Source organism: Triticum urartu, chromosome 2, assembly GCF_003073215.2.
Source record: "Triticum urartu cultivar G1812 chromosome 2, Tu2.1, whole genome shotgun sequence".
Lineage (NCBI taxonomy): Eukaryota > Viridiplantae > Streptophyta > Magnoliopsida > Poales > Poaceae > Triticum > Triticum urartu.
The window spans coordinates 40,935,559-40,948,412 of record NC_053023.1 but is presented as its reverse complement, the minus strand read 5'-3'; the positions used below and the strand labels follow the sequence as shown (position 1 = coordinate 40,948,412).

General features: G+C 43.9%; 1 protein-coding gene across 2 annotated transcripts; it reads left to right on the top strand.

The window, feature by feature from the left end:
- The first annotated feature begins 12,254 nt into the window (after positions 1-12,254).
- On the top strand, positions 12,255-12,854 carry LOC125540927. Of its 2 annotated transcripts, none has more exons than XM_048704451.1 (2): positions 12,255-12,390; positions 12,486-12,854. In XM_048704451.1, exons 1-2 carry the CDS (start codon positions 12,273-12,275, stop codon positions 12,740-12,742), a joined length of 375 nt encoding a protein of 124 aa, XP_048560408.1. In that variant the 5' UTR covers positions 12,255-12,272; the 3' UTR covers positions 12,743-12,854. The 2 variants fall into 2 exon arrangements, with proteins under 2 accessions (XP_048560408.1, XP_048560407.1); XM_048704450.1 differs by having other exon boundaries at positions 12,255-12,396.

The window sequence follows — 12,854 nt, the reverse complement described above, 5'->3', positions numbered from 1 at the left end:
GGAGGACACCATGCTGGAGATAGAACTGCACATAAGGTACTGCAATCTGGTTTTTATTGGCCTACTCTCTTCACGGATGCCCGTAAGTTTGTCTTATCTTGTGATGAATGTCAAAGAATTGGTAATATTAGTAGACGTCAAGAAATGCCTATGAATTATTCACTTGTTATTGAACCATTTGATGTTTGGGGCTTTGACTACATGGGACCTTTTCCTTCCTCTAATGGTTATACACATATTTTAGTTGTTGTTGATTATGTTACTAAGTGGGTAGAAGCTATTCCAACTAGTAGTGCTGATCATAACACTTCTATTAAAATGCTTAAAGAAGTTATCTTTCCAAGGTTCGGAGTCCCTAGATATTTAATGATTGATGGTGGTTCACATTTTATTCATGGTGCTTTCCGTAAAATGCTTGCTAAATATGATGTTAATCATAGAATTGCATCTCCTTATCACCCTCAGTCTAGTGGTCAAGTAGAATTGAGCAATAGATAACTCAAATTAATTTTGCAAAAGACTGTTAATAGGTCTAGAAAGAATTGGTCCAAGAAACTAGATGATGCATTATGGGCCTATAGAACTGCATATAAAAATCCTATGGGTATGTCTCCATATAAAATGGTCTATGGAAAAGCATGTCACTTACCTCTCGAACTAGAACACAAGGCTTATTGGGCCATTAAAGAACTTAATTATGATTTTAAACTTGCCGGTGAGAAGAGGTTATTTGATATTAGCTCACTTGATGAATGGGCCTACGAAAATGCCAAGTTGTTTAAAGAAAAAGTTAGAAGGTGGCATGATAAAAGAATACAAAAGCGTGAGTTTAATGTAGGTGATTATGTATTGCTATACAACTCTCGTTTAAGATTTTTGCAGGAAAACTTCTCTCTAAATGGGAGGGTCCTTACGTTATCGAGGAGGTCTACCGTTTCGGTGCCATAAAAATCAACAACTTTGAAGGAACAAATCCGAAGGTGGTGAACGGTCAAAGAATCAAACATTATATCTCAGGTAATCCCATAAATGTTGAAACCAATGTTATTGAAACCGTAACCCCGGAGGAGTACATAAAGGACACTTTCTGGAAAATTTCAGACTCCGAAAAGGAATAGGTATGTGGTACGGTAAATAAACCGACTCCAAAACAGTTTTTAAGGCAATATTTCTCCGTTTTGGAATATTTAGAAAAATAGAAAAATAAGCAGCAGTCTGGAAAGGACACGAGGGCCCCACGAGGGTGGAGGGCGTGCCCTACCCCCCTGGGCGCGCCCCCTACCTCGTGGGCACCTCGTGTTCTCTCCGGACTCCATTTTCTTACAGGACACGTACTTTGGTCGGTAAAAATTCATTATATAACCTCCCGAGGGTTTTGACTCCCGTATCACGCAAAAATCTCCTGTCTTTGTTTCGAGCTATTTTTCTGACATATTTAGATTATCATGACGTCTCCAAGTGCTCCCAAGGACAAGTTCTTCGAGAAGGTCATCAACCCTTACTTTGCGGAGGTGCAGCGACACCCTCAAACCATTGAGATGCGTGATGGGTTGCTGCACATCCGTGATGCTGAGGGTCCGAAGGGGAACGGAAGCGTGGAGACGAGGCTCGAAGCAATGGAGCAACAAGTTTTCAAGTGTCAAGGGATGGTGGAGCGTGGACTCAACTCCAACTACATGATGATCCCAGAGTTCACCAACAAACACAAGCTGGATGCCGACAACATCGGGGAAACCATCTTCAAGCTTCACGAGAAAATCGAGCACCTTCAAGCTCAAATCTATGACCTGCAAAACCAAAACCGTGAGTATGAATATAGATTCAAAAGGATGAGTTTGGCTATAGATTTGAGGATCCCGGAGACTCGGTCATCCTTCTATGATGGTGAGCCTATGCCTTGGAAGAAGGGCGACAAGGCTACGCCATCAACAAAATCACCACCGTCTCCACCAACAAAGAAGAATTGAGTATCTGGTATGGGCACCCCACTTGGCAACTGCCAAGCTCGGGGGAGTGCCCCGGTATCGTATCACCATCACTTTCATCTTTACCATTTTTCTTAGTTCGATCCTTTTGGTAATATCTTGATCTAGTAGATTAAAAGTTCTTAGTATGATCTAGTTGTGAGTTTTGCTTTATTATCCTTCTATGTAATCGAGTCTGTGAGCTATATAATAAAGATTAGTGTTGAGTCAAGGGCTTGATTATTTTTGCCATGATCCCAAGTGAATAAAAGAAAAGAGAAAGAAATAAAAAGAAACAAAAAGATCATGTGACTCTTGTGGAGAGTAATGAGCTCACATAGAAAGAGTATGATGAATAAAAGTTATTGAGGGTTGACAAACATAGTTTTGGTCATCGTTGCAATTAATAGGAAGTAATAAAGAAAGAGAGGTCTTCACATATAAATATACTATCTTGGACATCTTTTATGATTGTAACGCCCTCGATGCGGCTATATCTCCCACGTGTCGAGGCACGACTTAGAGGCATAACCGCATTGAAAGCAATGTCGCAAGTTAGGCAATCATCACAACATCCCATGTAATATAGATAATAAAAGGGGAGATACATAGTTGGCTTACACTCGCCACGTCAATCAAAGTACATAATTAGCATTACATCAACCAAACACTCATGGCCCGACTACGGCGCCAAAATGAAAGATAAACCCAACATGCGACACGGTCCCGATCACCCCAACTGGGCACCACTACTGATCATCGGGGAAAGACACGTAATATCGGCGTGAGTCCTCGTCGAACTCCCACTTGAGCTCAAGCGCGTCATCTGGAACGGAATCATTAGGCCCTGCATCTGGTTTGGAAGTAATCTGTGAGCCACAGGGACTCAGCAATCTCGCACCCTCGCGATCAAGGCTATTTAAGCTTATAGGTAAGGCAAGGTAATATATGTGGAGCTGCAGCAAGCGACTAGCATATATGGTGGCTAACCTGTTCGCAAAAGAGAGCAAGAAGAGGAGGCAAAGCCGAACGAGAAACTAGAGAGCAACCTGCGGCAAGCATTACTCCAACACCGTGTTCGCTTCCCGGACTCCTCCGATAAGAGACCATCACGGTAACTCACACTGTTGATTCATTTTAATTAAGTTAAGGTTCAAGTTGTCTACAACCGGACATTAACAAATTCCCATCTTCCCATAACCGCGGGCACGGCTTTCGAAAGTTCAAATCCCTGCAGGGGAGTCCCAACTTAGCCCATGACAAGCTCTCACGGTCAACGAAGGAATAGACCTCCTCCCGAGACATTCCGATCTGACTCGGTATCCCGGTTCTACAAGACACTTCGACAAGTTAAAACCAATCCAGCAACACCGCCCGAATGTGCCAAAAAATCCCGATAGGAGCTGCACATATCTCGTTCTCAGGGCACACTCAGATTGTCTAAACTTCCGGTAGGCCAGCCCAGAGTTGCCCCTGGTGGCCACCGGCGGCTGACGAGGTGGACCAACACTCAGAGGAGCACTGGCCCGGGGGGGTTTAAAATAAGATGACCCTCGGGCTCCGGAAACCCAAGGGAAAAGAGGCTAGGTGGCAAATGGTAAAACCAAGGTTGGGCATTGCTGAAAAAGCTTTAATCAAGGCGAACTATCAAGGGGTTCCCATTATCACCCAACCGCGTAAGGAACGCAAAAATCCAGGAACATAACACCGATATGACGGAAACTAGGGCGGCAAGAGTGGAACAAAACACTAGGCGAGAGGCCGAGCCTTCCACCCTTTACCAAGTATATAGATGCATTAAGATAACAAGGCAATATAATGATATCCCCACAAGTAAATAATGTCCCAACCAGGAACGGTCTCCGATCTTCACCTGCAACTAGCAACGCTATAAGAGGGGCTGAGCAAAGCGGTAACATAGCCAATCAACGGTTTGCTAGGACATGGTGGGTTAGAGGTTTGACATGGCAATTTGGGAGGCGTGATAAGCAATTAGTAGGCATCGTAGCATAGGCATAGCAAAAGAGCGAGCATCTAGCGAAGCAAAGATAGTAGTGATTTCGAGGGTATGATCATCTTGCCCGCAAAGTTGTCAGAGTTGACTGGATCCTCGAAAGCAAACTCAACGGGCTCCTCGTTAGCGAACTCATCTCCCGGATCTACCCAAACAAGACAAACAAGCAACAAGGACACAATCAACCACGTGCAAGGCTCAAACAATATGATGCAAAGATGGTATGCTACGCGGGATGCAATATGTGATGCATATGCAAGATTTGACAAGGAATGCATGAACCTGGCCTCAACTTGGAAAACCAAGTGTGCCACTGGAAAGATGAGATGAAATCTCTTGAAAACGATATAAAGAACGCCGGAATCGGAGTTACGGTTTGGGAATGGCAAGCGATTCAAATATGAACACGTTCTGCGATTTACAGCAAGTAGCCAACTAGATGCAACAAGATGGACATGCTACAGCACCCAAACATGTCATCAAAATACATGTCAGGGATCCATTCGTGATGCTTAACAAAAGACTAGCACTGAGCTACGGCCAATTCATCCATTAACAGGTCCAAACAAGCATGGCAAAAATGCATTTGGTAAACAGATTTCAGACTTAGTGAAATTAACACTTGTCTGGAATTTCAGATCAGGTAGCCCACTTTGGAGCATGAAAACTATATGCTACAGGACCTGAACATGGCAAAGTAAAGCATTGAATGGAGCTACTCAAAGAGCTTAACAAAAGTCCCTTAGTGACCTTGAGCCAAAAGGGATCAGAAAATACATTTGCAAGCATGTGAACATGGCAAAAAACATAATCAGTTCTCAGACTTAGTGAAAACTGGAGCATGCTAAAACAGATATCAAGTAGGCATGTTTACGAGCTCGATGCACTCACTACAGAGCAAGTCATGACAATCTAATCATACCCCCATCAAGAATACACAAAATACAAGCTAGACATGGCAAGAACAATAACATAGCATGCACGGATCAACTACAACATCCTCGGCAAAATTTCTAACAAGTAGACAATCTGCCCAGATTCACGAAATGACAAAAGTAGAGCTCGATTGACTCAAGCTAGGGTGCTCCATAATTGCAAACAAAGACATGGATGGATAGAGAACTACAAGATTAACAAAACATCCTTACTGATCATCCTCAAAAGAGGCACGGATCACTAGGAAACAACATGAACATATGGCATATTGAGATAAACAGCTCAAGGACTTTGTGGAAATGCTAAGTCCCTGAAATCAGCATTAACGAATGCTCCACTTTGCAAGCTTGTGCTAATCACCACACACATCACAAAAATACATGGATTGCACCTCTCGATAGATGACAAAATATATGTCAAAACTCATGAAGAGCTCAGGGCATATCATGCACACAATAATCATGGCAAAAATGACAAATATCTAAATGGAGCAGCAGATCTGACAACTATCTCAAATAGCATTCTTATAACAGCATTTCGGGCATCAAGATGAACTCAAATGAAAATGATGCAATGAGATGAAATGATGACTCTCTGAGATGAACATTTTGATATGCTATATGCCCAAAACGGAGCTACGGATGCGGAGTTACGATGCGATGAACAAGGGCATATGGATCTGGGAATCGGGGACTTAGAAGAAAATTCCACCTCGCGGATTAGGGTTGACCCGGGCACGCAAAACGAGGCGATGGCGGATCTCGCCGGAGATGACGACGACGGCGGCCGGCGAGGTCGGGGTCGCCGGATCCGGCCCTCCCGCGGCCGGATCTGGCTGGAGGCGAGGCGCGGGCGCCGGGAGGAGGCGGCGGTCGGCGAGGACTGTGGCGGCGGGCGGCGGAGCAGGCTGGCGAGGTCGGGCGGCGAGGCGGCGGTTAGGTGACGCGGCGGCCGGCGACGAGGTGGTGGCGGCGGGCGGTGGAGCAGGCCGGCGGAGGAGGAGCCACCGGGCGGCGCGGGCGACGGGCTCGCGGGGGCCCAACTCGGGCCTCCCGGGCCAGAGCGGCGGCGGCGGGGGCGTGCCACGTGTCACGCACCAATTGGCGCGGGTGCGGCGGCGGGATTTGTCCGGCGCGGACCGGACGTGTCCGGCGCGCGGATGGAGCGGGGCTAGGGTTTGGGGGAGAGTGGAACCGCGAATTTTTGGGAGGGGTCTATATATAGACATAGAGGGAGCTAGGAGTGTCCAAATGAGGTGCGGTTTTCGGCCACGCGATCGTGATCGAACGCTCTAGATGATGGAGAGGGTTTTGGTGGGTTTTGGGCCAAAATGGAGGGGTGTTGGGCTGCAACACACACGAGGCCTTTTCGGTCCCTCGGTTAACCGTTGGAGCATCAAACGAAGTCCAAATGGTACGAAAGTTGACAGGCGGTCTACCGGTAGTAAACCAAGGCCGCTTGGCAAGTCTCGGTCCAATCCGGAAATGTTTAATCCCCACACACGAAAGAAAGGTAGAAATGACCACCGGAGGAGAACGAAGCGCCGGAATGCAAAACGGACAACGGGGAAAATGCTCGAATGCATGAGATGAACATGTATGCAAATGCAATGCACATGATGATATGATATGAGATGCATGACAACGATAACAACACACGGAGATAAAAACCCGAACCCGAGAAAATAAAATAACTTAACGCCGGAAACAGCAAGAGTTGGATTACATATTGGGAAAATCATATCCAGGGTGTTACAATGATTGTGAGCACTCATTAAAATATGACATACTAAAGAGTTGACATTGGACAAGGAAGACAACGTAATGGGTTATGCTTTCTTACATCTGAGATAAATTATATTGTCTTGGATCCTCCAACATGTTGAGCTTGCCTTTCTCCCTCATGCTAGCCAAATTCATTGCACCAAGTAGAGATACTACTTGTGCTTCCAAATACCCTTAAACCAGTTTTGCCATGAGAGTCCACCATACCTATCTATGGATTGAGTAAGATCCATCAAGTAAGTTGTCATCGGTGCAAGCAATAAAAATTTCTCTCTAAATATGTATGATTGATTGGTGTGGTAGAAATAATCTTTATACAATCGTGTGATATGAAAGTAATAAAAGCGATAGACTGCATAATAAAGGTCCATATCACAAGTGGCAATATAAAGTGACGTTCTTTCGCATTAGGATTTTGTGCATCCAACCATAAAAGCGCATGACAACATCTGCTTCCCTCTACGAAGGGCCTATCTTTTACTTTTATCTCCTATACTGCAAAAGAGTCAAGGTGATCTTCACCCTTCCTTTTTACATTTTATCCTTTGGCAAGCACAATATGTTGGAAAGATCCTAGTATATATGGCTAATTGGATGTGGGTTTTCATGAACTATTACTGTTGACATTACCCTTGAGGTAAAACGTTGGGAGGCAAAACTATAAGCCCATATCTTTCTCTGTGTTCGATTAAAACTCCATACCCATAAGTATTGCGTGAGTGTCAGCAATTGTGAAAAACTATATGATAGTTGAGTATGTGGACTTGCTGAAAAGCTCTTATACATTGACTCTTTCCTATGTTATGATAAATTGCAATTGCTTCAATGACTGAGATTATAGTTTGTTAGTTTTCAATGAAATTTACAATCCATACTTGATATTGTGATTGAATTATTACTCTAGCATAAGATATCATATGGCAAGAATTATATAAGTTCCTGCTCTAAGAATGATCATGATGCCCTCATGTCCGTATTTTATTTTTATCAACACCTTCATCTCTTAACATGTGGACATATTTTTCGATTTTGGCTTCTCGCTTGAGGACAAGCGAGGTCTTAGTTTGGGGGAGTTGATATGTCCATTTTGCATCATGCTTTTATACCAATATTTATTGCATTATGGGATGTTATTACACGCTATATCACAATACTTATGCCTATTCTCTCTTATTTTACAAGGTTTACATAAAGAGGGAGAATGTCGGCAGTTGGGATTCTGACTGGAAAATGAGCAAATATTATAGACCTATTCTGCACAGCTCCAAAAGTCCTGAAACTTCACGGATGATGTTTTCCAAATATATAAAAAATACTGAGCACAAGAACCTCACCAGGGAGCCACACCCTGCCCACGAGGGTGGGGGCGCGCCCTACCCCCCTGGGCGCGCCCCCTACCTCGTGGGCCCCCTGGTGGCCCTCCGGTGACCATCTTCTGCTATATGGACTCTTTCGATGGGAAAAAAATCATAAGCCATCTTCTCGGACGAAACTCCACCGCCACGAGGCGGAACCTTGGCGGAGCCAATCTAGGGTTCTGGCGGGGCTGTTCTGCCGGGGAAACTTCCCTCCCGGAGGGGGAAATCATCACCATCGTCATCACCAACACTCCTCTCATCAGGAGAGGGCAATCTCCATCAACATCTTCATCAGCACCATCTCATCTCAAAACCCTAGTTCATCTCTTGTATCCAATTCTTGTCTCCAAGACCGGGTTTGGTGCTAGTAGGTTGCTAGTAGTGTTAATTACTCCTTGTAGTTGATGCTAGTTGGTTTAATTGGTGGAAGATCATATGTTCAGATCCTATATGCACATTAATACCCCTCTGATTATGAACATGTTTATGCTTTGTGAGTAGTTACTTTTGTTCATGAGGACATGGGAGAAGTCTTGCTATTAGTAGTCATGTGAATTTGGTATTCGTTCGACATTTTGATAAGATATATGTTGTCTCTCCTCTAGTGGTGTTATGTGAACGTCGACTACATGACACTTCACCATTGTTTGGGCCTAGAGGAAGGCATTGGGAAGTAATAAGTAGATGATGGGTTGCTAGAGTGACAGAAGCTTAAACCCTAGTTTATGCGTTGCTTCGTAAGGGGCTGATTTGGATCCATATGTTTCATGCTATGGTTAGGTTTACCTTAATACTTTTGTTGTATTTGCGGATGCTTGCAATAGAGGTTAATCATAAGTGGGATGCTTGTCCAAGTAAGGGCAGCACCCAAGCACCGGTCCACCCACATACCAAATTATCAAAGTACCGAACGCGAATCATATGAGCGTGATGAAAACTAGCTTGACGATATTCCCATGTGTCCTCGGGAGCGCTTTACATCATATTAGAGTTTGTCCAGGCTTGTCCTTTGCTACAAAAGGATTGGGCCACCTTGCTGCACTTTATTTACTTTTGTTACTTGTTGCTCGTTACAAATTATCCTATCACAAAACTATCTGTTACCACTTATTTCAGTACTTGCAGAGAATACCTTGCTGGAAACCGTTTATCATTTCCTTCTGCTCCTCGTTGGGTTCGACACTCTTACTTATCGAAAGGACTACGATAGATCCCCTATACTTGTGGTTCATCAAACGGTAACTGCTTCATTCGCATATCCATTAGAATGGTACTCCCTCTCTTTTTGTACACAAGGCCACTAACTAAAATCTTAGATACCAAGAAGTATAGAAGTAATTAATTTCATATTAACTCATCATCTTGTTTCTGTCGATATTGTTTTGTGGTCCATCCAAATTAAATTCTTATGCATGCAATCTACTCCCTTTGTTCATAAATATGTCTTTTTAGAGATTCCAATATAGACTACATACGGAGCAAAATGAGTGAATCTACACTCTAAACTACGTCTATATACATCCGTATGTAGTCTATATTGAAATCTCTAGAAAGACTTATATTTAGAAACGGAGGGAGTATCAATCACTCACGCCCCTCACCCTAGGAAGGTGTACATATGCATGAAGCACATTAATTTTCTCAGCATACGAAGCACAAAAAAAGTTAATTTTCTTGTGCAAGTGTGGGGAGAGAGCCAGTGGCCTTGTATATGTAGAAAAATGTGTTCTTGGACGATCTGACATGTCATAAGCTTTACCTCAACGAAATAGTAAGACATTGGGAATTTTGAGTGACTGTCTGTTTACTTGTAAGAAAGATAGCTTATATTGTTAGCCTGCTTTTTTGTTTGTTCCACAAGCTTCAAATATTCTACAGTGCTGATAGTGATGGAGAGGTTTGGTTACGGTTATTGGTGTATTGATGTAGAGCCCTCCCAAGTTTTCAAGTACTATTTTAGTCTCCCATTTTTGCAATATAGAAAGTCTCATGATACATTTTCTTCTGCAATGTTATATATAGGATTGTAGTACATGTTCGGTTTAGTGCTCCTAGCAGCTACTCCATCCGTCCCAAAATAAGTGACTCAACTTTGTACTAGTTTTAGTACAAAGTTAATACAAACTTGAGTCACTTATTTAGGGACGGAGGGAGTATTGTGCACCTCTCATCCTCCTGGTTACTTCTCTCACACATATAAATTTGGTTCTTGTGTAGTATCGGGCAAAGCACGCGACGTGCGGCCCGTGCGTCGCGAACCACGCCAAGTGCCCGGCGTGCACGGACGTCAATGTCTTGCACGAGCGCGACGAGGGGGCTGACCGGTAACCGCTACCTCCTATCGGTGAGGATGCCCTGCCCCAACGAGGCGTACTGCTGGGGGAGCTCCGTGGTGTACTGCATGGTTGGCGACCACCGCCTGGTGTGCCCGCACACGCTATGTCGTTGCCCTGAGCCCGGCTGTGGCTTCCTCGACCCGTCGTCGGCGCTTCAAGGCCACCTTGTCGAGCGCCACAAGTGGCCCGTGACTGACATCGCCTATGGGTCCATGTTGGAGATCAACCAGTGGCCAGCCTTTTTCCCCTCGCCGCTGCAGATCAACATGACGACCCCTTCTCGGTTGCTTGATCCGCAAGCAGAACAGCTTCTTTCAGGTCGCCTCCCCCAGCTGCCGCCTCTCCGGTGGTGCCGGCACCGCCGATTCCGTCTTGCTGAGAACGTTGTAGCTTCTGCAGGGACTTGTCTGCTAGCTTGTGCATGTTGAAGAGGACGTGCTTGTACAGAGGGTGGCCGGGCGTACTCCACCAGGTAGTCCGCACTGATGCAGGGGATGTCGTGGCTCACGAACATTTTGAGAATTTTCAAAAAAAAAAATCAAATTCACGAACATATTTTGAATTCACCAACATTTTTCGAAGTCATGAGTATTTTTTAAAATTTGCCATTTGATTCATGAATGGATTTTAAAAATCACCAACATTTTTAAGTTCTTGAAATTTTAGAAAACTTTTTTTGGGGTATGACAAACGATTTTTGTAAATAGTAATATAAACACACTTTATTTCAGTTTCATAGCATTCCTAGAAATAGAGAAAAAAAAGTACAAAGGCTCACGCTCGGATGGGTCGTTAGCCTCTTGTCTCTGTGATGGGCCAGGTCCACGATAGGGTGGTACAGGCGCCACTATTATTATTATTTGCTCGCTTAGAGCGATACTTAGCATCGCCCCTTGGTAGCAGGCGCCCACAAGTTTAAAAATGGTAGCAGGCGCCACATGATAGAGGCACATCCAAATACGAGAAATACAAATATCTTTTCTTTATTATTAGATTAGATAGATACATGTAGATTTAGAGATAGAGATAGAGATATAAAGATATAAATATTGGGTGTGGCTAGGCCTCAGTCAACTGAGATTTAACCAAGTCTCAATTAAGTGACATAACATGCAAGAGAGAAAAAGAAAAAACTGTTTTTTTGCACGGATCTCAATGTAAGATTTTATGAATATAGCATCGACTGAGACTTAGCAAGACTGATAAATATTATATTTATTAGGTAGAAAAAGAGATATAGCATCCAAGCCTAAGAGACACGAAATAGCAGTTGTCCATTTGGACTTTGGAGATATTCACTTCTAGAAAGATAATGCATCCGGTCAGTGTGAATCACACATGTCACACTATATGAGAAACATACTTCCTCCGTCCAAAAAAACTTATTCCTCAAATGGATGCATCTAGCCATAAGAGGAGATGCTCGAGATACATCGTAGCACAAAGTTCGACCATGCCAAACATAAGAAACAATGTACATAGAGATATCCTGGAAAAACATATGTGCGCAAGATCTTTTGAAATTAATGTTGGGTATTAGTACTAGTTGTGCTTTGACAAAGTTAAAGTTGTAGCCTTTAAAGGATGGTGTCATACATCTACCACATTTAAGGATGGAGATATGTTATATTGCACCTTTAAAGACCTAGACACTTAGTGTTATACTCTCTTCAATTCATATTAATTAACGTTGATTTACGACAATTAATTGTCGATCATTTAATACAAAGTTGTATTTTTGTATTAAATGTGGGGCAATTAATATGGACCAAAGGGAGTAAAGCATTCCACAAACGATAGGGCTAGCTAGCTTTATATATCTGGATAGGGAATATGAGGAGGAGACCCCAAACAGAGCCAGAAGAGTTTGATCATCGACCATGGCCATGGGAGCAAGGTCGGCGATGAAGAAGAGCTTATTGCTAATACTGTTTGTGTTCCCGCTGATCATCACGGTGGCTGATTGCGCCAAGGACATCCCTGCCTCTATTCCCCATGGTCCTCGTACGCAATAATTTATTTACTTTTCCTTTTTTTTCAATTTTGATTGAACATTTTTTGGGTTAATCACATCTATTGGTCATGGGATGCAGCGGGAAACAAAATCTGCGGCGCCACCAGCAAAACATGGGGCGGGTGGAAGCTGTGCAGCGAGCGCGGCACCTGCAATAAGCCATGCCAGGCAGAAGGGTACGAGGAGGGCTACTGCGGCTTCTTCCCCTTCATAACGACCTGTTGTTGCACCAAGCACTGTCTCAGCGCCGCCCCTGGGCAGTCTGTGCAACTTATGCACAAGGGTGACAAACAAACTCAAGCCTTTTTTAGAGAATGTGGCTTTATGACCAATTGACTGGTTTGTACTTGGCACAATACAAGAAAGCGACCCACGGGGCAACGCGGTTGACCTTGCCCCTATATCTGGCCATGGTTTATGGACATTCCATGTTAAGTGGCCTACCAAA

What these genes read in the sequence shown, in the direction of transcription:
- LOC125540927 (XM_048704450.1), top strand. Translation starts at nt 12,273, where the DNA reads ATGGCCATGGGAGCAAGGTCGGCGATGAAGAAGAGCTTATTGCTAATA. An exon ending in CTCTATTCCCCATGGTCCTC is followed by an intron (nt 12,397 to 12,485) that starts GTACGCAATAAT and finishes CATGGGATGCAG; the next exon opens with CGGGAAACAAAATCTGCGGC.